The sequence below is a fragment of the Sclerotinia sclerotiorum genome, genomic scaffold (genome assembly GCF_000146945.2).
Source record: "Sclerotinia sclerotiorum 1980 UF-70 scaffold_1 genomic scaffold, whole genome shotgun sequence".
Taxonomy (NCBI): Eukaryota; Fungi; Ascomycota; class Leotiomycetes; order Helotiales; family Sclerotiniaceae; genus Sclerotinia; species Sclerotinia sclerotiorum.
Window position 1 is genome coordinate 1,286,735 of NW_001820835.1, and position 25,066 is coordinate 1,311,800.

The window sequence follows — 25,066 nt, forward strand, 5'->3', positions numbered from 1 at the left end:
TTCCTTTCTGATCCCCGAGCCAAAGTAATATATACACAACTATGTGCCCCTAGATAAATATGCCCAAATATGCGCCTTACCAAATTAAGACATTGCCCATTTCCGCCCTGATTGAACTCCTTGTTTGAGCAAAGTGCGAATGAGCTCATAATTATACACACGTGTAATACAACTTCTACATGCCTGGTTGTCTTGCCATACCCATTCCATTTTGCATCTGCATACCCGGCTGGAAACCTTGTTGCACACCTGCCTGCAGCTTTGATTTGATGTTTTGGAATACCATAGCCTGCGCTTGCGCTTGTAATCTTTTCTTCAATTGTTCCGGCAGCCCTTGAGGGTGTGCACCTGACGACATCTCTCTAGCGTGGAGCTGCTTGTATAATTGGGCCATATGTTGATGGGTCTGGGGTTGATTGTTGTTCACGTATTGTTGTATCAAAGCGTTTTGCTGCTGTGCCAATGGTTGCTGCTGTTGCTGTTGTTGTTGCATTTGCAATTGTTGTTGCTGTTGTTGTTGCATTTGCTGCTGCATTGCCAAATTCTGCATGTTCTGCATGTTCATATTATTTCCCATGAATTGTTGATTTGGGTTCATGTTAGGAGGCATGCCAGCTTGTCGCATGGCAGCCAATTGGTTTTGGTAGCTTTGAGATAATTGATGGCTAGGATTGTTAGCATTGGCTTGCATTTGCATGTGCCGCATCTGTTGATGCTGCATTATTTGCTGAGGAGTCATTTGTTGCCCGTTAGGCATTACTCCCATGCTCTGAGCTTGCTGCTGCTGCTGTGCTTGTTGTTGAGCTCGTAATTGCATATAATATTGTTGTTGTTGTACAGGTGTGAGATTACCCAAAGCTTGGACATGCATTTGAGTCGGGTTCATTCCCATTTGAGCCATTGCAGGTGCTTGCGCCATAACACCTTGAAGGGGGCTCCCCTGGCTCATCCTTGGCGTCAGTCCACGGTTTAATGGAGTAGATTGCATGTTAGGGGTGGCATTATGCATTCGAGGTGTTCCTGCATGGCTTTGCTGGCTTCTTTGAGGTACCATGCCATGAGCTGCGGGTGCGCCCATTTGAGGATGATTCTGATGAACCACAGAACCTGGACGAGGAGGACTACCACCCATGCTCGACGTAGAGTGTTGCATTGCGTTGTTACCAATACCATTATTGACTGTTGGCGATGCCTGGCTATGCGGAGTTCCATTTCGGACGATTGGTGAAGACATCTGGGCTTGGGTACCTTGATGAGGGTGGAAGCGTTGTGCCTGCATACCATTCGAGACAATGCCGTTTGCTTGAGAGGGATGTGCATGGGGACCTTGCGCTTGGGGAGGTATACCTTGCAAGGCTTGTGAATGCTGCTGCTGCTGCTGTTGTTGTTGTGCAGCCAACGCGCGTCTTTGAGCTTCTTGCTGTTGCTGTTGTCTCGCTGCCATAAGTTGACGTCTTTCTGCCTCCTTTTGCCGAGCCTCTGCCAGCTCCTGCCTTCTTTGAACCTCTAGCTCAGCCTTGGACTTTCGCTCGGCCTCCTGCTCTAGTAATTTTTTCTGTGCTGCCTTTTCGGCGAGCTCTTTTCTGATATTTGCGAGAGCATTAAACTTCTCAAACCGTGCTTCAAAACCACCACCTGCTTGGCCAGCACCGTCCGCAACATTGGCCCCTCCTGCCCCACGGGCCACGGTCGCAGAACGTTGTTCATCCAAAATGAGCATATAACGTTGCTCATCTGCGGCAAGAGCTTCATCAGCAGCCATTTCTGCGACTGTCCTTTTACGAGACTTGGGTTGAGGAGGCTTCTCTAAGTGCATAGGGTGAGCTAATGATTCTAGTAGTTGTGAACATTCTGTTGCACTATTTGCAGGTTCAAGCATCAAAGGAGCTGTAGTGGCTAGGATAATCTGAGCTTCTGCTGCATATACATTACCGCAGTTAAACTCGAGCTTGGCTTGTTTTATTCTCTTTGCAGGCGGTGGCATGTTTATAACAGGAGTTGGTGGAACAGCTCCGAGTGGTGTAGTTGGCTGTACTAATGTAGCTGATGTGCTTCCATCAGAGCGTTCTTGACGCCCATCCATATCTGGTGTGCGAGGCGCGGTAGAATTACGAGCTATTTCGATATAGGTACTAATCGGTGTCGGGAAGAGTACACACATTGTCACTTTGCATTTTGCTGGTGGTGGAACTGTTTTGCTTCCTTGGGAATCGTTCGAGGCACCTGGCGCAGGCATATTCTCCTTGTCCTGCTGAGCAGAAGTCTTCGCCTTCGTCGGACCATCGCCGGTTTGTTCTCTCGAGTTCCTACTTTTATCTGTATCACGCCTAGGGTACGACGCATATGGAGATGGGGTAATGTAACTACTGAGAGTGTGAATAGAAACGCCTTCCTTGCTTCCGTCCTTGGGTTGAGATGAGGTTGGTTGGGGAGCAATGGATTTGTGATCAAGGATCTGGACAATCATGCAACCTTCGTAAAATGGTACTTCGTTTAGTATGAAATAATCTACCAATTCATGGGGTATAGTTTTATCTCTGATATGCTCAAGGAGAATTCGCATCGGAGACACATAGGAGAAACTGCCTGGTTGTTGATCAAATCGAAAATGTGTCGCGTATAAATGAATGATTATGGAAGGAGGGCTTTTTCGGTATTTATTGAGTATGTAGCGCTCGGTTTTGACTGAAAGATTTAGCATATGTATAAACCACGGTGAACGACAAGATATTACCATATGGTTGTGATTGCGCAACTTGTGGTATGACAAATTCTCCAGCAACACTGCCAGATCTCATACCAGCACCATTATTTTTCACTCCTCGACCAACCGTATGCCCCGAACGATTTCCTTTCGCAGAACGAGTCCCTGAATTGTTTCCAACGCCATTGGCTGTAATGGAATTTTGGGAATTCTTGGGACCTGATCCTAGTTTACTGGCGGACATTGATGGGGATGGTGAGGAGGTTGATGAATTGATGCCATTTGTTTGAATGGACATAGGCCGTTTAGCTTTGCTTGTCGCCTGAGCGACCGATGCCGCAGGAGCCATTGTTATATTTGATTTCCGTACAAAATATACTTCCGCTGAACTATTCAAGTCGTCGCAAAGGTTACCGTCCTCTGCGCGCTATCGAGAATTCGTTTGACCTTGTCCATCTATTGCGACCGATAATTTCTGCCCATATATTCAAAGATGCGACTCTCTTCGATACCTCGAGCTGATGAATTTATACCAGAAAAAATATCGCGATTTTATGATGCAACTCGATATCAAATCTACTATTATGTTCTCGAGGGGATGTTGGAGTGTGAAGTGTGGAGACAAAACCAAGGAGCCACAAGCCAATAAGCGTTGTCTAGAACTAACGGAGGATACGTTTCTCCGAACCGAACAGGTCTCTTGTTTGCAATCGAAATTTGGTCGTTGAACGTTAACTTCGAAGCAATATTCTACATCTCGGGCATCTGTGGCATCTGTTTGGCCTTCACTTGGGTAATTACACCTTAATTAATATGTTCGGAATTGATTCATCCTCTTAATGTCTTTCTGGATAGAAAAGCCCTTAAAATGATTTTCATAAATTTAATTGAAATATTAGAATACCTAAATCTTTTTACTTTTCGTCGAATATGAATGTTCTAGTAAAACTTTGAAATTGAAAAATAAAAGAAGTCAAATCTTTTTCATTTTTTCCAAAAATAAAAATACTTTGAAACTACAAGCTTTTTTATCAAAGAATTGATTATTTTGAATCAAAAGTCTCAGTGCTATTCCCCTTTCTCCAAGCCAGAGTTTAGCGTACCGCCGCATAAACAAGATGTATACGCGAGCCAGCCGCCACTTTCAACACCTAGAAGAGCCGTACTCCTTCTCCTCAACCTTCTGCTTTTCGATTATCTTCCAAAACTCACTTGTTCGATCATTCAATCTCAAAATACTTCGTCGATTCATACCATACAGACTCACTTCAAGGACCCTCTCCATTGACCTCGCAACAACTAAAAGGCTTGAAAAAATCATCCATATGAAACCAGAAGTCTAGATTTACTATTCTGGATACGATGATCTCGATTACATCGAAAACAATTATTCTTTGAATATCACGATACTATTATCTGATGTAAGAATATGTATTCATCTCAACTCTTTTCCTCTAGTAACCCTCATTACAGAAAATCTTGGTTACCTTGGGCCTTAGGTTTGCTCTCATATATACATCGCAACATTGCTCAACACAACAAATTTTGAAGAAAAATTATTTTTCGAAATACACCCTTTTTATATCTCATTTGCACTAAACAAATCAGCATCAATCGAACGCAATTGTCCCCAAAGAAATTGAACCAGTAGTTGTTGTGATACTGTCGTCTACTTCCAAAAACACATGAAACCACACTAAAACGCATGAAATTTTCACCCCCTTCATCAATGACGGGGACCACTCAATCGAACTTCCCAAAAGTGATCTTAGGCACTCCATGCCAAGTGAACCACACTGAACAAACCCATGAAAGAAACAATAGCCCGCCATTCATCCTCTCCAGTCCTACCCCCTCCCAACCCTTCAACTTTCAAACCCAATGCAATACCTTGAGCTCTGATGATCCATTCAAATCACCAATCAATCGCCCAACGCTCCAATTCAATAATAAACGAAGACAACAACCCAACGACTCAGAACCCTATATCAACTCACCAAAAGAAGCTATCCAAAAAGCTAGAAGTCTACTCATTCTAGCTGCCTCCCTGGAAGAGGATATCGAAGAACAATCGAAAGTCCTAGACTTAATCGAAATATTTCGTGAATATCTTGAAAAAGGAAAACTTATGAAAACCTCAAATATCATCATATCACAAATCTCCCATCTAGAAAATGCCACCAAACAGATCGAAAAGCAAGCCAACCATCCTTCAAACCTTCCCAATCATATGATCCCCCCCCACAATAAACGCCCCTGAAACCAAAGCCAGCTATGCCACTATTACCAAAACCTTAGGAGAATGGAACCTAATTACAAAGGCAAAACCTACAAAACAGAAAACTACAGAACAAAAGGAAGAAGCCCCAAGCAAACGACTAATCCTCATCAAACCTCTTATTTATCAGCCACCCTCTTTTACACCATTAAATACAAGGAATAAAGTCAACGAAGCCTTCAAGAAAGCAGGAATCAATAGATCAATCATCTCAGCCATCACTACTACAAAGAGCAGTAATTTTATACTAACCACTAACAGCCCTTTCAATGCACAATTCCTGATGGAAAAGAAGGAAATCTGGGACAAAATACTTGATGCCGAAAGAATACAAATCGATAAACCCTGGCATAAAGTCATCATTCACAAAATCCCAATTCAGGAATTCTCAGGTCTGAAAGGTATGGACCTAATCAAAGAGGAAGTCAATACCTTCAACCCAAGGCTCAGTATTATAGATACTCCTTACTGGCTTACTAATGCTTTTAAGAAAGTCAAACAATAAGATAGAGCAATAATTATTGTATTTGCTATACAAAAAGAAGCAGATATAGCTATCTAGAAAAGATTATATATTGCAGGTATTAATATTAAAATAGAAAGATTCTATTCATCTACTCCTTTATCCCAATATAACAGATGCCAGGGATTCGGCTATAACGAATCATACTGCAAAAAACCTCCAGCTTGCAGACTTTGCAGTAATAATCATACTACAGTCGGTCATTTCTGTATAATCTGCCAAGCAAAAGGCAAACTATATCAACATCTAAGTGTCAAATGTATTAATTATAAAGGAGAACACAAAGCCAACTCGAAAGTATACGAAGTATATCTATCAACCATCAAGAAATCCAATTAATGCTGTACAACAATACTTGCATTCTTCAAATCAATCTAAACAAGAGCCTTCAAGCAATCGAAAGTGCTCTCCAACTTGCTTTAGAACTCAAAATTGATCTCATAGTCATTCAAGAACCCTAGATCCTCTCGAATCCTGAGAAAGACTTCTTCTCAACCAGATCTATTGCCCACTCCAGCTTCTCTCAACTCCTCCCAAATAATCCTTCGAACTTACATCCCCGAACTATGATCTATATTTCAAAAGGATTCAAACCACTAGTAGCCCTAACTCCCAACTCCCCTAATAATCCAGATATTCAAATCATTGATATCATTCAAGGAAAACATACAATATAACTCATCAATATCTACAATGAAGCAGACCAAGCCAAAGAAAAAGGCCACACCATCGAAAGATGCCTTTACAATACCCCTCTTACTCATCACACCATCCTCGTAGGAGATTTCAACTCCCATCACCCTTGGTGGGACCCCTTCTCTAACAAAAGCTCAAATGCCGATCTATTCACCGAATGGTTTGAGGATCATAATCTCATTCTATTTAACGAACCAGGCACGAGCACCTTTTATCGAACAAATATGACAAATCCAAGTGTCTTAGACCTTACTTTAGCCACAGATTCAGTATCTCCCTATATCACTAATTAGCAAGTCCTCCCGGATCTTGGATCAGATCACTTAAGCATTCTCTTTGAAGTAAAGGGCACTTTATCCCGTACAACGAATATAGCTCAGCCAGCAAGATTCAATACAAAACTTGCGGATTAGGAAAAATTCGCAAATACCCTCAAATCGAAAATATCGATATCAACCATCTTAAATTCGAGTGAATACCTTAATATCGCTACCTCAGAATCCAACTCTCTTGATTCCCTTTTTGACAAGAGCCAATACATACAAGTATTGGATGAAACTGCAAAAGAATTCACCCGAATAATCACTTATTCGGCTGAAACCAGTATACCGAGAATCAAGTCCACAAAAAGAGCTAAACCCTGGTGGTCTCCAAAGCTGAAAGCCCTTCGAAAACGACTCTCTAATGCATTTGAGAACGCCAAGATTTACCTGGAAGACGATATATTCAAGAAAATCTACCAGTCAGCCAGGAATCATTACTTCCAAGCTATTAAAACAGCAAAGAAAAACCATTGGAACGAGTTCCTTGAAAAAGAGGATACCCAATCCATATTCAAGGCAATGTTATACACAAAAGATATACAAACCAAAAGAATCCCGAATATTCGATCCAATCCCTCTAAACTAGAAAATTCTTTCGAGGGAAAATGCTCTGCATTTAGATCGACCCTATTTCCTCCTCCTTCATTCACCCTACCGCCCAATTGGGAAAGTTATAAACAATCTAAGAAATGGGAATGGCCTGATCTCACAAAGAGCGAACTCCTAAACGCATACTCTGCAAAAATCAAAGGAAAGACCCCTGGCCCCGATGGGATCACTCAAGATATCATTATTCAAGTGTACAAAGCAATACCAAAAGCATTCTTCACCTTCTTCAGTCATCTTATCAACCTTGGTTACCATCCTTCTTGCTGGAAACAAGTCATTGGAGCGATTCTCAAAAAACCTTCAAAACCAGACTACTCGGCCCTAAAAGCTTATAGAGTTATCGTCTTGCTAAATTGCCTTGGCAAGATAAGTGAAAGAATTCTGGCTCAAAGGCTTAGCTACTTAGCGAAGACTACGCAATTACTTCATTACTCTCAAATAGGTGGAAGACAAAAGAAATCAGCCATCGATACAGCAATCTTACTCATTACCGAAATCGAAAGAAATTCAAGATCCAAGAAGAAAACCTCAACTCTTTTCCTGGATATTAAAGGTGCCTTTGATCATATATCTATGAACAAATTATTAGATATCTGCAAGAATCTAAACCTCCCAACTAGCCTAATCGCCTGGATCTCATCTTTTTTGAAGGAAAGGCTACTCAAGCTCTCATTCGATGGCCAAATTGAAACCTTCAAACCGATCAATACCGGGACCCCCCAAGGTAGCCCTATTTCGCCAATCCTCTTCTTAATTTATATTCGAGATCTATTCTCAGCAAATTCAATCAAATATCTCTCATATATAGATGATATAGCTTTAATAACATTTTCAATATCCTGGAAAAAGAACATCATCTCCCTCGAAAGAGCAACTAAACAGATATATGCTCTGGGCAAAGAAAATGCTATTCAATTTGATCTAGCGAAGACGGAACTAATACACTTCTCTATATCCAAAGATACGAAGACAGCCTCAATCAAGCTTCCAAACGAGGAGATAATTCAACCCTCAACACTAATCAGATGGCTAGGTATATGGTTCGACCCTGGCCTCAGTTTCAAACAACATGTCACAATCCGAGCTACCCAGGCTAAAACCTCATTCTACTGAATGGCTAGACTTGCTAATTCTGAAAAAGGCCTTAGTCCTAAGGCAATGAGACAGCTCTATATGGCATGCGTTACCAGTATAGCTAACTACGATTCAATTTTATGATGGAAAGGGCAAAACCAATTCAAGAAAATCCTTCAATCCTTGCAAAACCTTGCCCTTCGAAAAATCCTAGAAGTATTCAAAACCTCACCAATAAAACTAATGGAAATAGAAGCCGCATTGTGCCCTCCAGAAGTACAGCTAAATGCTGGAATCAAACAATACGCATTTAGATTATTGAAAATCTCGCCTTCTCATCCTGTCAATTTAGTAGCTACAAAGCTGGCTACAGAAAAGGAGAATCAAGATGTAGTTGCAACCCCTCAAAGAAAGCAATTAAAACCTACTCAACTCGAAAAGATCAAAAATTCAATTCAGAAAGACTTCGATCCTCTCATTTTGGAAGGAATCCATCATTTCTACTTTCCTCCTTGAAAGAAAGAAGTTCCATATAAAGTCAATATCAGCAAATTAGGAAAAGAAGAAGCTGTAATGATTCACAATCTGGCTTTCAAATATAAATACAAAAATACCATTATAATATACATCGATGCCTCATCCACTTTAGAGGGAATAGGGATTGGAATCGGGATAGCGGTTATCTTACCAAATGGCCGAATTTCTCATCAAGAGACTATCAATATAAATGTGAATCAGCTTGTCTATAATGGGGAGCTTCTAGGAATTGTTAAAGCGATCGAATACGCAAATTCAATAGCCCAACCAGGAAACAAGTTCAAGATATACTCAGATAATCAAGCAGGATTATTCCGGTTGAAAACCCCCTCCGATTTACCTGGTCAATCATGCCAAATCAAAGCTATAAAAGCTGCGGAAGCTATTCAAAATAAAGGAGCCGAAATCTCTCTCAATTGGGTCCCTGGACATACATTTGTACAAGGAAACGAGCTAGCTGATTCTCTTGCAAAAGAGGCGACCAAAATACCATCCTCATCTCACGAAACCAGTTATGCCTTTATTGGAATGGATATAAAAAGAATGAAATCAGAGAACTGGATAGCCATCCTTAACACTAACAATTTTCATCAACCATCGTCAACATATTCAAGAAACTACCCCTGGAAGATCAGCTCAAAAATCAGAGTTCCAGGAAACATCAAAAGAAGCACAATCTGTGCTTTGTTCCAACTCAAAATTGGATACGGATACTTCAAATCTTATTTGAAACGATTCGGTATCTCCTTTAATAACAATTGTAGATATGGGGGAAAGGAATCTCCTGATCATCTTCTGCTCAATTATCCTTTATATAAAATGGCAAGGAAAACCCTCAATAAGGATAACTTTATAGTCCGACCTACTATGAAATATCTGCTTCACACTAAAGCAGGAATCATCAAGACCCTCGAATTTATCGAGGCGACGAGAATAGCCACCAGATCATGGCACCTCAATAGAATGCATGAAGAAGAAGAGGAAGAAGGCGGAGAAGAAGGGGGTGGACCGGGGGGTTGTGGTTGGGTTGGTCGGTTTGGTCGATTTGGTCAATTTGGTCAACTTGGTCAACTTGGTCAACTTGGTCAACTTGGTCAATTTGGGCAATCACCCCAATGTCAAATTTCATTACATTTCATTTGTTATTCCTCTTATTTGAATACGAGAGTATCTGTAAGGCGGGCTTGGTCCCCTAGTATTAGTTTTCACTTCCCCCATTCAAACATTAGAAGATTGAGGCTTTCAATCTCCCCAACCTGTATTAGCTACGGTCGAATAAGGCCAGCTACCCCCCATGTATTATTGTTAGAAGCCTACAAAGCTCCTAGCCGTCTTAGATAGTCATAGACTCAGTGTAGACGTTAATTTAATCAATCAATCAATCAATCAATCAATCAATCAATCAATCTACCTAGTACTTCATACCAAACAAAGGAACTTGCCAGTGATCTCACATCTCCCAGATTCACATACCTGTAGTAGATTGCTATCGTCGTCTAGAACCATAATTTGATCATCATCTTTAAACAATTGTCTACAGAGGTATATCATCAAGCAACATTGTATCCACCTCAATCACCATATCCATTTTAATCATCCGAAGATATTTTCAAATTCTTCCTGATGAGACTATCTATGGTCAACCTGTTTAACTTGGCTTCTTGGAGACCCCTCGTCAATTTTCTGAGACAGCAAAGCTGTTAGGATTAACCTATCTTGAACCAATACAACTTGACCCATTTCCAGCTTCCTTTGAAAATGCAGTATCATTGCCCATTCGCTCAGAAAGATTTCAACTTTCAAACCTATATGAAAGTTCAGATTCCTCTAGTTCAGATTGTTCAGATTGCTGCGAAACCTCGAAATTCAGATCAGAAGGTAAATTATCGACAGCAGAACGAATTCTTTCCAGCTGGATCGGCATCCAGATATCGTGAACATTTTTCGTAAATCTATATGCTGCCCATTTGTCTTTACCATCCAGATCTGTAAAATCGAAACTGCGAATCATATGGCGATAGAAAGTAGTATTCCTTCCATCGATCACGGGATAATGACCATAAATACTTACATTTCGATGGTCAATCGACATTGAAAACGCTAGTATCTCTCGATGAAGCTCCTTTTCTCGTTTTACAAGTCTGAAGAGTTCCACTACAGCTCTCACTGCAAGTGTCATGCTGTGAGCATTTTGTCGATCGGCAACGTCGAGATCTGCGATGTTCACCTCCGATGTAAGGAACGGAAAGTATATCCGCCAAGTACCCATGAAATAAGAGGTACACTTATCCATGATTCCACCAACAAAAGGTTCAAGCTTTGCCAATTGATCGCTCGTAAATGCAGATCGCCCGAACCCTACAGAGTAATCAGGTTATAGGCGAGGGCCAGCAAAAGGTATAGCTTTATTCCAACCCTCGTTGACACTTTCGTCTAAAACCTTGAGATGTTTCGCACCGTAGATCCTTAAAACTTGGGCTGACGGACATATTAAAGAGAAGACGTCTCGAATAACCATAGGTTCATTACTCACTCGTATTCTTGCACAAGTTTTTCGAATAGATCGTCACGAAACAACGTATCCTGAGGGACTGGTTGTTCTAGTTCGAGTAAGATTCGACAAAATCTTTTGCTTGTATCTGTAATGTCTAGATCGGATTTCTTCATAAAGCTACCCTTGGTGGAAAGTAATATCTCGTAACTTGAATGTAGATAAAAGGCACTTTTTACTTCCCTCGGCTTGTCATCGCTAGCTATGGTATGGGTAATTGCAGCAGAATAGCCAAGCTCCCATCGTATACTACCAAGAGATGGGGAAGACTTTTTTTCTGGCAAGTAGGCTCATGTCGCTCTCTGCTTCAAAGTATTTCTGCGGCCAACAGAATTGCCTTCTCCAGTATTCAAGTGGATCCAGATCTTTTTGGTCAATATCGACCGCTGTGTTTTCGAGGATTGTAAGATTATCTTTGACAGAATATTCTGAGCAGGATGTTCGTGGCCCTGTTTGAAATGGAGCGATGATGAAAGGGGAGCCGCCTTCGTCTTCTTGTGCTCGTTTACGTTTTCGATCCTTAGCTTGTGGAAACTTGATCTTATTAGTTTTGTAATATATCAGAACAAGAACAAGAACAAGATACCTTTTTGTTAGGAGTATTACTGGTTGGTGAGGAAAGTGGCTGGTTCGATTCGGTATTCCTGCCTTTCGATAGGGTTCGCTCTTGGGGAGGTGACATCTTTCTAGACGTGCGCTTTTATGAGGGGAAGGTTGCCGTCTTGAAGATTGCAGCCTTGAAGACTACCGGCCAACCTCTTCCAGGTCTCAATTTGCTTTATGTAGGCAAATCGATTGAAAGGGACAGAGTTGATGACCAGACGTGGCGGGTGAACAAGTGGATGAATAAATGCATGAACGTGTGGATAGAGATGAATGGAAAACTTGACGCGTTAATGAACGCACTCAAGTTTGGGTTAGAACATGACAGCACTTATCATCCACACATATAACGCACACGTTACACAAGAAAATGCCAAAGTGAAGCTGTGGTTGAATTTGTGAGGCGATGGATATTTTAGAATTATTCTCGAGTTGACTTGACAACAATACTCCCCGCTCACGGTTTCACAGGAACTTGTTGGGTATTCCGGGGATCAGGTGACGAGAAAGCCATTTGAGACGTAGCAAAAATAAAATGAATGAAGAGGTAATACCTAGTAGTTATTATAACAGTAAGACTTACCTAATATGAGGTAGGTATGTACTCCATATATGTGTATTTTATATCGAATAGAACTATTAATGCCGTCAGAAAAGAAAACCACACTCCATTTAAAAATATGGGATACTGCTTGGTTGCCGACAAGAAAAGGTCCTGTTATTTCGTTTCTGAAATTCTCCCCCATTTTTGACAAACTGCGAATTTCCTCTTATCTCTCTAATCGGATCTTATCTCAACCCTTCAAATCTCTAGCCACACCAAATTGAAGAGCCATCGTGTTTCATTATGATTGAGATATTATCGTTTCGACATCAATCTACTAGGTTAATGGAGAGAATTTCACCAACAGGACTTATATATCATGCAAGACTCAATGACACAAAATGGAAGAGATTTCTACCTACCACCACATTTCAAATATTCTGTCTGGCACGGCGGAATATTCCATATGAACCGGATGCTCGGTATATTTTGATGCGAGCTAGTCGTTCGTCAGGGGCGTCAAATCACTATGGGGAAGTGCAGCGAATCCATTGTTATTTTTAGACTCGTGGATATACGGAGTACGGAGTATTGTGACTAAGATCTTAAACTCAATGACTGAAGACTTCAAAAGGGGAAAGTTACTGTTCTACGCCGCTACAATCCATATCACGGGACGTGCCGTTAAAAGTCACAAAGGTCGTATGTACCTGGCTTCTATCAAAGTCGAGCGGGGAGTCGATTTTAATGGAGAGGAAAATATAAGTACTGTTTAACAATATTGAATGACTGACCTTGAGGGCAAAGCTTTATATAGACCTTCGCTTCCCATGGACATGAACCTTATTGCGAGCCGGTCATTTGGATCCGAAGGGCCAGACTCTCTTAGGATTCTTGGCATATAAAGTCCCTTGGTGTTACTATCTAGTATTCATGGTGTCACAAAGTACAGTGAAATCTAAGGGCCGAATTGATAAATATTGTATTCGATCAGGAGAGGAAAAGTACTCTTCAATATACAGGAGGGTCCGTGCGTATGGCACCTGACATATGGAATATCCGATGTATAGACTTAATACGATTGCGATGAAAAGACTATTATGACGAATTAATATTGTCATTGCTGGTAGACTTCGATATATAGAAACGTGAGAATCCCTAGCGACTAAATAATGGGATTATTCACAAATGATAGTACTATTGTAGGCCAATGTAATACTACGTAATAACGTCTTGAAGAAACAGATCGATCGCATATGTATTAAGCTTAAAAGAGTTTAATTACTTTAAAATTCGTTAACTATCGATTGACAGGCCTCCGTGCGTGTCATGTAGAGACGTGTAATTCTTCTTAAGCGATGATCTATCTCTATGTGTAAACTTATCGTCTCTAATTATAGGATTCTTTTGACTTTATGTTCATAGAGCTGCTTCCATTGATAAATAGCTTCCATGTCATTCTTACTATGAATCCTGCGTTTTCTACACACCAGAGGGCTTTAGTATTTACTAAAAATATATCTGAATGAGAGCTGTCAACCATGACTACACAGGCGGTGTAATGATTAATTAATTGAACTTTCTAAGGGTGTATTCCGGGTAACTTTAACTTCCAAGGTTCCCAAAATCCTAATCAAGATTCCAGGGAATGTTCATTTCACACTGGTAAAAAATATGTTTTCTTCTTAGGCATTTGTTTAAACTCTATGTCTACTTAATTCAAGTAGTTATTTGAATTTGTTGAAGTTATTGAAATTTATACAGAGCGATTGTAGAATGAAAGTGTCATCAACATATATGACTAGATAATCTCGCTCATTTCAAAGACAGACTCTTTCAAGTGGTAAGGAAATAGCTGGGGTTATTTTGCCAAAAGCCTCTACTACAATTGCTAGATGAGGAGAAATTTTACCACCAGTGATCGTTCATCATCATAATGAGCATCAATCCATTTTAGGGACAAACTTTGCCGTTCATCTCTCTTCAAGAATCCGGGGTAAGTCATAAGATCCACTCCCCGATAAATATCAAGGTTGTACGACTTTAACAACGTTTTTTCCTTGGCAAATTTAGCCAGAATCCTCAAGTGCGGCTTCGAAACCCCTAGGTGCCGAAATAGTCCCATCTTAACGCGTTTCAAAGCGTTAGTAACGGAATAATCTCTCAAGTCTATCTACTTTGGTCGTTCTCCGAAGCCTTTTCCGAAGAACTTTATTCCCATGTCAATATATATTAACTCGCTTTGAACTTTTATTGGCGGAAAAGTGGGCGAACCATCTTGGCTTTCAAGCACCCCACAGAGGTATCCTGGATCACTCTAGATGTACTCGAGTAGACTAGGGACTCCCTCTAGAAACTCTAGTTGGTGAAGCCACATCAAACTCGAAGCTTTGTCCTCTTGGGGACAGCTGTATATTACAATTTGCTTAGAAAGGTCCTGCCAATCTGTCAAGCGCAAGGTCTCCCCGGACAACAATCCCTTCCATTTCTTCTGATGTTTTAAACGAGTTAGCGCCTGTACCATGATGAGTGCATTAGATTCTATATAAATATGAGTCTTCTTCGCTGTCACCTTCTTCTTCATCCAAACATTCTACGCACAATCAAGTATCCTTCAACTCCATCATCATGAAATTTACTCAGTCCTTAGTCTCCTTAGCCTTGGCAACCGTTGCTGTTGCCTCTCCTACCGCCATCGTCGATAAGAGAGCTACAACAAAATGTGGGCAATGGGATACTTTCCAAACCGGAACTTATACTATCTACCAAAACCTCTGGAACATTACTGGTTTCACCGGTTCTCAATGCACAACTCTCACTTCAGACACAAGTAATACTCTTGTCTGGTCCACTGCCTGGTCGTGGGCAGGAGGATCTTCTCAAGTCAAGTCCTATGCAAACGTAGGACTTACTATGTCACCTAAGGAGGTCTCTACCATTAAAAAGATCCCAACTACCTGGAAATGGAGGTTTGTTTCGTCCGTACCATTCAAAAAACTTAGCTAATCATGATCCCTTCCAGCTACACTGGTTCCAATCTCGTTGCTGATGTATCCTATGATCTATTCTCTTCGGCTAAAGGAACTGGCGCTGCGGACTTCGAGATTATGATCTGGGTCGCTGCCCTTGTAAGCCTCTACTGTCATTCTTCTCATTTATGTAATATTACAAAAGCTAACCTCTACTAGGGTGGTGCAGGACCAATCTCAGCAACCGGAAAACCTGTTGCAACTGTAACCATCGCCGGAGTGTCATGGAAACTCTACACCGGACTCAATGGCTCAACTACAGTGCATTCTTTCGTCGCAGCCAGCTCAGTTACCAATTTCTCTGGTGATTTGAAGGAATTCCTTACATACTTGGTCACATACCAAAAGTACCCAGCCACCCAATTACTTACAACAATCCAAGCTGGTACCGAACCATTCACCGGTAAGTTTATCCCTTGATCGTTTACTCACCCAGAAGCTCACACAAATCAGGTTCCAAAGCTGTCTTCAGCACCTCCGCCTACAGCGTCTCCTTGAGTTAAATCTCAAACAAGGACATAAGAGAAGCCCTGCAAAGGCTTGATAAGTCCCGCCGTTAGAGGATTGCATGCAATGATTGAGAAGGAGCTTTTGTACATATCTTTCCCTTCAATGGATATTTTTGAAATAAATGACAATGTATATATTTAAATAGTGTATTTATTACCAATTGCATGAAAGTCTTGAATGAATGAGAGTTTCTATCTCAGCCTTCTCTGTACATTGCAAAGTGCCCGGAACCTTCAGGTAATAGATCGGTACCATCAAGTAGTCTGTGGCCTACTGAAGATATACACACTTTATCAATGAAAGAAAAGACGAAAGGTTTCATTTCAAAGCTCAATCTCCTTTAAAATATGGATTATTTCAGAAACATATCATGTGAAGCAAAAGGGACATCTACTTCTAGATATCCAAGCAATGAATGAATTCTTAGAACGGTATATAGCCTTAAATAGTACACTCGAACGTTCGATACATTTCACAACACTGGAGAGGCAAACTAGCTATGGACAAATGGTCAGACTGAGAATCGATAATATCAGCTACTGTTCTTCTCAGATGAAGAACTCGTGAGCTAGCCGTGTCCCGATTCTGACAGATTTTCGGCTAGTCTCGTGCAGATATCAAGGTTCATGTAACAGCAAATTTTTCCATCACTGCGGGAAAATCAATAAGTTAAGCTTTATTGTTTTGTATCGGTCAAACTTAATCTTATTGTTGTAGGCCGGCTCGGATGATATAAATAATATATGCAAACCAATTCTCCGCAAATATAGGTAAGCGTAAACCGTAAATGTGAAAATCGGTAAAAACGAGCAAAAGTTACCGATGAATATGCGCTAGTCTATATATGGCAAGCTCCCCCTCGCGTAATTTGTTGCCCGCACTTTGAATATTTTCAACATTTTCAGTATCTCTTTTCGAACCTCGAACACGACAATCTCCATTCCGCCCAAAGAACTTCCAACGACAAACCCTTCGAACATAATTCCAAATACCGCAAAAATGGGTGGTGTTACTGTTCGCGATGTTGACGTAAGTATAATCAATTCCACCAGCTGCGAAGGAGAGGAAGAGGAAGGATGAGCTTGAAAAATCGATTTGCGACAGCGAATTTGGATTCTAGTCGTTCACATCAACAATCTTCACAAATCTTGAGCTTCGCGGTCTACCTTCTCGTCGATAAATGAGCAGGTGTGAGGGGGTCGAAAGATCTCCGCTGACGGAATTATGCTGATTCGACGGGTTAATTCAGGCACAAAAGTTCATTGAAGCATATGCTGCTTTCTTGAAGAGACAAGGAAAGCTCCCAATTCCAGGTACGTGCCAACTTGAAAATCCGAATCCTTATTTTCCTGTATAACTGCCTAGTTGTTTCAATCTGCTAACACAATTTTTTAAAGGTTGGGTTGATACCGTCAAGACCAGCGCATCCAACGAGCTCCCCCCTCAATCCATCGACTGGTACTACGTCCGTGCTGCCGCCAACGCTCGTCACATCTACCTCCGCAAAACCGTTGGTGTTGGCCGTCTCACCAAGGTTCACGGTTCAACCAAGAACCGTGGTTCCAGACCATCCCACCACGTTAACGCCTCTGGATCTGTTGACCGTCACGTCTTGCAATCCCTCGAGAAGATCGGTGTTTTGGAGCAAGATGAGGAGAAGGGAGGTCGTCGTATCACCCAATCCGGACAGCGTGATTTGGACCGTATCGCACAAACCACCGTTGAGGCCGATGAGGAAGAAGCTGACGAGTAAATTATTTACATCATGGTCTGGGAATGGGAATCTTTACGGGGTTTGGGCTATATGGTGTATCACATATAAATAAAAGCTCGTCCTAAAGCACTTTGCTTTTCATTATACCCCATATGTTATAACGGTTAACGTGAAAGAATATCATTTTTGAAGCTTATCCCTTCGAAGCTCTGATTTTGCAATTGCCTACATTTCTAGTCAATCCCAATCGTAATGATCCTTACAACTTTTCGAGATCTTGAATCCAAACCCATGCTTGTGAAGGAGGAATCCTGAAGCATCTAGACAACTAACAACGGCAGTTTCATGTCCCGCAAACCCTCTACAAAGGCCTCTCAACATTTCCTCACCTATATCCTTTATCAAGATAAATAATATTATTTGAAAATCATCATCCACAGTAATTCCAATATTCAGATCCACAAAAGGAATCATCTGACCCTAATTGACAAAAAAATTCATAATATATCATCTATCGCTACCTAGTAAAACCACATCACAGTAAACACTCCATCACGCTTTCTTTCTATGGCTGCGCTCAGCGATGAGTTGAGGAGGGAATGATTTGGAGGTATCAAGTCACTTACTGAGGCGGTAGTGTAATTTCGTGAGACCTTCAAATTTCCCGGAAAAGACTGTGACGGTATTTGCATTCGAACTGGACCACCGAGAGGATCGGGCGAGCATAATGAGCGGTTTTGACGTAGCCCTCATGTTTCTTCAGAGATTTAATATTTAACTTGCGCAATGTGGTCAACTGCTGGAGATTACGTCTTTCCTTCTCCAAGCGCTGACCCGTGCCATCGCGTCAATTGCAGCTTTTCGTATTTATTCGAATGAAAAACCATTGGTGTACAATGTACATGAAGCTTCGGAACTAGCACGATATTGTAGATAGCGATTGGAAACTTTTGAAGTGTATCAAGCATTCTGGTGCATTGCTTTGGAGAACAGAACAATGTCTTTGCTTTTGAACATATAAAGGTAGCGGATTCACGCCCGAAAAGAGGAGCAGCCCCATGATATACTCGCTTCCACCCGCGTTATACTGAGAGTAACCCAACGCAGTTCTTTAGGTGAGAACGTAAATATGTTCTTGTCTTCCCATCTGTTTGATTCCTGCTATGTTTTTTTCTTCTAACTAGATGATGTGATCGAGTAACCATTCCTACTATGAAAACCACTTGCTTTTCCACGAAAATTTGACTCCTCGCTGTGTGCTCCATGCTACGACTAGATCTGGAAGTGTGACTTCTGAAGATTGCTCCAATTTGCTTTGTTACGCCTGCACAGATTCCTACGAAGCTCCTTTGACTACGGAGTACCTACCCCTGACTTCTGGCAGTGGCCGTTTGCTCTTCCATGTAAGCAACATGCGGCTTGGCATGCACAGCACTGTACTGTGTGGAAAATTCTGTTTGTGTAGGTTTTCATTCAATTGCTTAATTGATGAAAGCATTTGCCAGGATAGAACAAAGAAGATGGGGAAACATGGCCATTTGGAGTTCTAATATCTCAGGAATATGTAGTGAAAGGAGACATGCAAACACATTAAAGCTATTATGTTGCTTTTTGTTTCCCCACCACACAATTTCAAAGGCCGAAGTTCTGCCACAACCTACGAAGCGCCAAAGAAATTCTCGCACCTTCAACTTGAAAGACGACCACGCTGGTAGAATGATCTATTGGAGGCCCATTCTCAAAAGTTATGTCTATCTTTCTGCATCATTCCGACACATTCCACATTACAGTGTTTGTGTATAGGAATCATGAAAGTACATAAGAGCCATCCGGTAAGTGGAATATGGACTGAGAGTTTTATCTTTCCTGAAATACTGGAAGTATGCCTGCATTGAAGATGCCATCAATAGGGATATCTCTCAAGAACTTAACACTGCAGGTATTTCGAACATCCAGACTTTTTACTACACACCACGAAATTGCAACCGCCGCAGAGCTAATCCCAGAGTCGAAAACCATGTCAAACAACACATGGCAAAGTTTGATGCCTCCCACGATTTCGCCCATATCAAACGCGTTGTACGCAGAGCTCATATCATACACGATGAGATAATCGCAGATGCTGCCAGGACAAATCAACCTGTACCGCAATATGACGTGACTACCATCACTCTTTCTGCTTTGTTACATGATGTTGGGGATAGAAAGTACGTCAATCTCAAGAAGGAAAATCCGAAGACAATGATAAATACCTTGCTCTTGGGCTTTGGGGCGAATACCGAACTGGCCGTGAAGGTACAGACCATTTGTTCGGCCGTTTCATACTTCGAAGAAATGAAAGATCTCCTTGTCGTTCGGAACCTCATCAATCAATATCCTGAGCTTGCCATTGTTCAGGATGCGGACCGCCTAGATTCTCTTGGAGCTATTGGTATTGGAAAGGTCTTCACATATGGTGGCGCGAAAACAGATAGGTCTATGCTAGAATCGATAGATATATTCGATTGGAAACTGCTCAAATTGCAGCCTTTGATGAAGACAGAACCCGGCAGAGGAATGGCACAGGAAGCGACGGGACGATTGGAGCTGTTTAAGAACTGGTGGGTGGAAGAAGTCGCACTTGAGGATGGTTACGAACCGCGTATTACATAGTAGGTATTATTAATGGACGTTGGGCGTGTGATAATCTGGGTACCCTTATTCCGTTGGGTTTGGAGTTCGGTAGCTGGCTAAGTTGGCATCGGGATGGATAGATATGGGCATGAATTTAAGTGCAAGAGGTGTCTCTCGACGCACCGTCCATCTTCTTCATCTTCTTCCTTTCTTGATGTCTGATCACATGTTGTTACGCGGAATGGTGCTCGACAAGGAACCAAAGTTACTACTCTAGAACCTTGCTAATTGACCTCGTGTTTAAATGTCATGTTCGTAACTCCGGATTAAATTATGCATTTATCGAACAGGACTGCGCTTGAATTGATCCCTAGTCCGCAGACATAAAGTTTTCCAGATCTGCTTCTTCATACCCTACAAATAAACCATTCTTGGGGTTGGATATATCACCTGTGGGATGTGTGACGACCTACTTCGTCGCTTTTATCTTTTATAGGAAGGTTTTGCTTAATATTAAAATGCGCCTTTCAGGTTCCTGCATCAAGTGATGTAGTACTGCATCAATAATATGCACTGATTGATGGCTACCCCGCGTTGAAAACAAGTACTTAATTTTCATGACAACAGTATGTTTTCCCTTATTTTACAACAATCTCTCGACCACCTGTCTCATTGTTTGTCGTTAGTTTTCAATATGACACTCAAGAGATATTTGGAAGCTTGTGTATTCTTCCTGTCTACCTTAGTGGTAGCTCAATGGAACATCACTAACACAACGTCAACGAATGCGAGTACATTTGACCCGCTTCAATACGTTAATCAACTCATTGGTACTAACAATGGTGGGAATGTTTTTGCAGGAGCTACGCTTCCATACGGAATGGCGAAGGCGGTCGCTGATGTTAATGGTCAAAATACTGCTGGGTTCTCTACGGATGGTAGCAATGTGACCGGATTCTCACATATGCATGATTCTGGCACGGGTGGAAATCCTTCGCTGGGTAATTTTCCACTATTTCCGCGATACTGTCCTGATGATGCCATTGATAACTGCAAATTTTTGATCACAGATCGAGCTACGCCGTATGTTCTTGACTCTGTTGTAGCTACGCCGGGATATTTTGGATTAAGTCTAGCGAACGGGATTCATGCAGAGATGACAGTTTCAGAACATGCTGCTCTTTATCATTTCAATTTTCCTGCAGAAACTTCTGCAAATGGGACAGCATTAAGTCCGCTCATTCTCTTGGACTTGACGGATTTGGGTGCCACTAGACAGAATGCCACCATTAGCGTTGCCGACAATGGCCGCATAAAAGCAAACGGGACATTCATTCCAAGTTTTGGAAGTGGCTCATTTATGTCATATGTCTGTGTTGACTTCTCTGGAGCAAGCATACTAGACACCGGGATATGGGTCAACAATAGAGGAGGAACGAAGCCAAAGGAACTATTCGTCACGAGAGGCATAAACCTCTTCTATATTCAGGCTGGAGCTTTTATTCGCTTCAACGCACCGACCAATAGAACTGTCAGTGCCAGAGTGGGTGTCAGTTTCATTAGCTCGGATAAAGCTTGCCAGAATGCAGAAAATGAAATTCCAGATTGGGATTTTGCTGGGCTCAAGAAAACAGCTGAGAATGCATGGAGGGAGAAATTGGGTGTTGTGACTGTGGAACCTGGGAATGGTAGTGATACTTCACTATTGACCAACTTCTATAGCGCGATTTATAGGACTATGATGTCCCCACAGAATTATACTGGCGAGAATCCGCTATGGGAAAGTAGCGAACCATACTTTGATTCGTTTTACTGGTAAGTCTTTAGTCAGTTGGCTGAGCCTACGGAGAAATAACAATCACACAGTATATGGGATGCATTCAGATCACAACTCCCATTCCTCACAATAATTGATCCATCCGCCCTGTCGGAGATGATCCGCAGTCTCCTCGATACCTACAAAAACATTGGCTGGCTGCCAGATTGTCGCATGAGTCTCTGTAAAGGCTTCACTCAAGGAGGTTCAAATGCCGATAATGTTATATCTGACGCATATGTCAAGAATCTCACCGGTATAGACTGGCAACTTGCCTACGAGGCAGTCGTTAACGATGCAGAAAACGAGCCATTAGATTGGTCCAACGAAGGACGTGGTGGTCTCATGTCCTGGAAAGCGCTAAACTATATCCCGTACCTTGATTACGATTATTTAGGTTTCGGTACAAACTCTAGAAGTATTTCTAGAACTTTGGAATATTCTTATAATGATTTCTGTGTCTCAACTCTTGGAAAAGGATTGGGGAAATCAGACTATACGAAGTATCTAAAGCGTGCGACGAATTGGCAAAATCTGTGGAAGGAAGATCAGACATCGTATATTAATGGTGTAGATACAGGGTTTACAGGATTCTTTCAGCCTAAATATCTTAATGGGACGTGGGGATACCAGGATCCGATACTGTGCAGTCCGTTGGATTTGTTTTGCAGTTTGACTAGTAATCCACAAGAGACTTTTGAGGATAGTATATGGGAGTATCAATTGTGGGAGCTGCTATCTTTGTATATTATGTTTTGCTAACAAGTTAATAGTTTTGTACCGCATGATATTGCGACCCTGATTGACCTGATCGGTGGCGCTGAGAATTTTATCTCTCGTCTGGATTATTTGCATACAAGTGGTCTAACAGATATCGGAAATGAACCTTCATTCCTAACAGTATTTCTATATCACGTTTGTCTCCCAACACCTATCATCCCACAGCCCCGCCTATTAACTAATTCATCACTTCAGTACGCAGGGCGTCCCGCCCTCTCCGCCTCTCGTGCTCACATGTACATTCCCGCCTACTTCAACGACTCCACCATCGGACTACCCGGCAACGACGACACCGGCGCCATGGCATCCTTCACTGCCTTTTCCATGATGGGATTATTTCCCAACCCTGGACAAAATGTATATCTAATCATGCCGCCCTTTTTCGAATCCGTCAGTTTTATAAACGAAAATGGAAAGAAAAGTGCGATTAGGAATTTGGGATGGGATGGTGGTGTCAAGAATATTTTTGTGCAGAGCGCGAAGGTGAATGGAGTGGTGTGGAATAGGAGTTGGATGTGGGTTTTCTTTTGATACTGTGAATGAGTGGGTAGTGTGCTAATTTTTTGTTGTTGTAGTGGTCATGAATTTTTCACTGAGGGTCAGACGTTAGAGTTAGTTTTGGGTGATTCGGAGAGTGATTGGGGGACTAAGGAGGGGGATTTACCTCCTAGTATGAGCATTGGTAATATGAGGTTCTAGTTGGGAATCTAGGGTATCGTCCCTCGCAGGGTATCTGTCATTCTGGCATAGCAGGTCAGTTGAGGTTTTCGATGTTTGAGAGGGCTTAGATCTTTAAATATGAATTACGGTTTCCAGGAATCTGTATGTTTCAATTAAATTCGATTTTTGGAAGCTTTTAATTGTTGGACTACAACCCAGACTACTAGATACCATGATACGCTATCCAATTAGAAGAGTTTGGAATGAGTGATATGTGGGACTAGATGGTTATTCTCCCACCATCCTTTTATCAAATACCATTGAAAGTCACTTCACCCTCCTGCCGTTGAATCTCCCCTCATCATAATCTAATCCCCACAACCACACCCAAATTCTGAACCCCTTAAGTAAGCGAAAGGAGTTCCCTTTCTCCCCGATTCTAGAACATTAACATGGATTCGAGTCGTTGTATCCATGTCTCGAAATAGAGGACGGCTATCTTTAAAGAGAAATATAAGTAGGTTAACTTACAGCCCATTTACTTCTGCTCGTTTGTATAGGGGATTTGTTCCGGGTTATTGCGCAATATTCTTATTCTGAAATGGACTATGTTGATTCTGAAATAGGAGAAAAGAAGTAATAGGAAGGTTGAGATGAAATAGTGGGAGATGATAAAATTGAAAATATGGGTGGGGGTAATGGTAAGATTGAAAATAAAAGTTGGGCGGTGACGAAGAGGTTAAAAATAAAGACTGGGTGTGAAGAGGTTGAAAATAAAAAGATATAATCCCTTGGTTTTTTTTACAATTTATGTAAACTAAGTTACTCACAAGTACCCTTATTCTTTTTCATTTCAGTATCAATAACCTCGTTTATTTCACAACTTATTATATTTCGGAATGAGCTAACTTAATTCGGAATATCAAAATTGCACAATGGGCCGGAACAAATATTCTGTAGAGTATATTATTATTATTGATAATGTAATGTATGAGTGTCTCAACAATCAAGGTCCATGAAATGAATCAAAGTTAGAAAGATTTATGTACCAGAGCTGAAGTAAGACTTACTAAAAACGGTCTTACTTGAAGCCCGAAATTCATGCTAGGGGTCAGATGAATTCTATGGGGAAGATGGTAGACGAGGTTACTGAGGATGGATGGCGACTTAATAAGGGGATAATGGTGTTGTTTGAGGTGATAGACAGAAAATGGGAGTGATGATTCTAGAAAAACTCAGAGTATAATGAGAACTACATATTCCAATTATTACTGCGTAAGACTAATATTTAGAAAAAGGATGTTTTTTACGGAAATGACAATCTAGATCAAATTTAGCGAGAAATTTACACAAGTTTTTGCAGAGAATCATGATTTCACTTGCAAGTGACTAAAAATATATTTATATTAACCAATAAATGCGAGTAACAATGAAGAGGTTTTTCAATCAATTTTTCTTACATATAAATCACCCTTTTTCAGAGGTATATGATAAATCCTATC

The 25,066-nt window shown here is 41.3% G+C and overlaps 10 protein-coding genes across 10 annotated transcripts; 6 read left to right on the forward strand and 4 right to left on the reverse strand.

The window, feature by feature from the left end:
* Positions 1 to 175: 175 nt before the first annotated feature.
* On the reverse strand, positions 176 to 2,083 carry SS1G_00496 (hypothetical protein; the record flags this gene model as incomplete). Its single annotated transcript, XM_001598357.1, has 1 exon — positions 176 to 2,083. One exon carries the CDS (start codon positions 2,081 to 2,083, stop codon positions 176 to 178), a length of 1,908 nt encoding a protein of 635 aa, XP_001598407.1.
* A 574-nt stretch (positions 2,084 to 2,657) lies between these two features.
* On the reverse strand, positions 2,658 to 3,053 carry SS1G_00497 (hypothetical protein; the record flags this gene model as incomplete). Its single annotated transcript, XM_001598358.1, has 1 exon — positions 2,658 to 3,053. The coding sequence occupies one exon, from the start codon at positions 3,051 to 3,053 to the stop codon at positions 2,658 to 2,660; it is 396 nt and encodes a 131-aa protein (XP_001598408.1).
* Positions 3,054 to 6,198: 3,145 nt separating this feature from the next.
* Positions 6,199 to 8,246, forward strand: SS1G_00498 (hypothetical protein; the record flags this gene model as incomplete). The annotated part of the gene is made up of 3 exons (XM_001598359.1): positions 6,199 to 6,281; positions 6,806 to 7,857; positions 8,167 to 8,246. 3 exons carry the CDS (start codon positions 6,199 to 6,201, stop codon positions 8,244 to 8,246), a joined length of 1,215 nt encoding a protein of 404 aa, XP_001598409.1.
* A 1,465-nt stretch (positions 8,247 to 9,711) lies between these two features.
* SS1G_00499 (predicted protein) lies at positions 9,712 to 9,903 on the forward strand (the record flags this gene model as incomplete). The annotated part of the gene is made up of 1 exon (XM_001598360.1): positions 9,712 to 9,903. One exon carries the CDS (start codon positions 9,712 to 9,714, stop codon positions 9,901 to 9,903), a length of 192 nt encoding a protein of 63 aa, XP_001598410.1.
* A 430-nt stretch (positions 9,904 to 10,333) lies between these two features.
* SS1G_00500 (hypothetical protein) lies at positions 10,334 to 12,412 on the reverse strand (the record flags this gene model as incomplete). The annotated part of the gene is made up of 4 exons (XM_001598361.1): positions 10,334 to 10,427; positions 10,550 to 11,102; positions 11,625 to 11,829; positions 12,368 to 12,412. The coding sequence occupies 4 exons, from the start codon at positions 12,410 to 12,412 to the stop codon at positions 10,334 to 10,336; spliced, it is 897 nt and encodes a 298-aa protein (XP_001598411.1).
* Positions 12,413 to 15,070: 2,658 nt separating this feature from the next.
* SS1G_00501 (hypothetical protein) lies at positions 15,071 to 15,974 on the forward strand (the record flags this gene model as incomplete). The annotated part of the gene is made up of 4 exons (XM_001598362.1): positions 15,071 to 15,411; positions 15,465 to 15,570; positions 15,631 to 15,874; positions 15,925 to 15,974. 4 exons carry the CDS (start codon positions 15,071 to 15,073, stop codon positions 15,972 to 15,974), a joined length of 741 nt encoding a protein of 246 aa, XP_001598412.1.
* A 1,006-nt stretch (positions 15,975 to 16,980) lies between these two features.
* On the forward strand, positions 16,981 to 17,734 carry SS1G_00502 (40S ribosomal protein S19; the record flags this gene model as incomplete). The annotated part of the gene is made up of 3 exons (XM_001598363.1): positions 16,981 to 17,010; positions 17,231 to 17,294; positions 17,379 to 17,734. The coding sequence occupies 3 exons, from the start codon at positions 16,981 to 16,983 to the stop codon at positions 17,732 to 17,734; spliced, it is 450 nt and encodes a 149-aa protein (XP_001598413.1).
* A 198-nt stretch (positions 17,735 to 17,932) lies between these two features.
* SS1G_00503 (predicted protein) lies at positions 17,933 to 18,448 on the reverse strand (the record flags this gene model as incomplete). The annotated part of the gene is made up of 2 exons (XM_001598364.1): positions 17,933 to 18,084; positions 18,322 to 18,448. 2 exons carry the CDS (start codon positions 18,446 to 18,448, stop codon positions 17,933 to 17,935), a joined length of 279 nt encoding a protein of 92 aa, XP_001598414.1.
* Positions 18,449 to 19,726: 1,278 nt separating this feature from the next.
* SS1G_00504 (hypothetical protein) lies at positions 19,727 to 20,347 on the forward strand (the record flags this gene model as incomplete). The annotated part of the gene is made up of 1 exon (XM_001598365.1): positions 19,727 to 20,347. One exon carries the CDS (start codon positions 19,727 to 19,729, stop codon positions 20,345 to 20,347), a length of 621 nt encoding a protein of 206 aa, XP_001598415.1.
* Positions 20,348 to 21,002: 655 nt separating this feature from the next.
* SS1G_00505 (hypothetical protein) lies at positions 21,003 to 23,603 on the forward strand (the record flags this gene model as incomplete). Its single annotated transcript, XM_001598366.1, has 4 exons — positions 21,003 to 22,123; positions 22,175 to 22,773; positions 23,107 to 23,419; positions 23,480 to 23,603. The coding sequence occupies 4 exons, from the start codon at positions 21,003 to 21,005 to the stop codon at positions 23,601 to 23,603; spliced, it is 2,157 nt and encodes a 718-aa protein (XP_001598416.1).
* Positions 23,604 to 25,066: the final 1,463 nt, after the last annotated feature.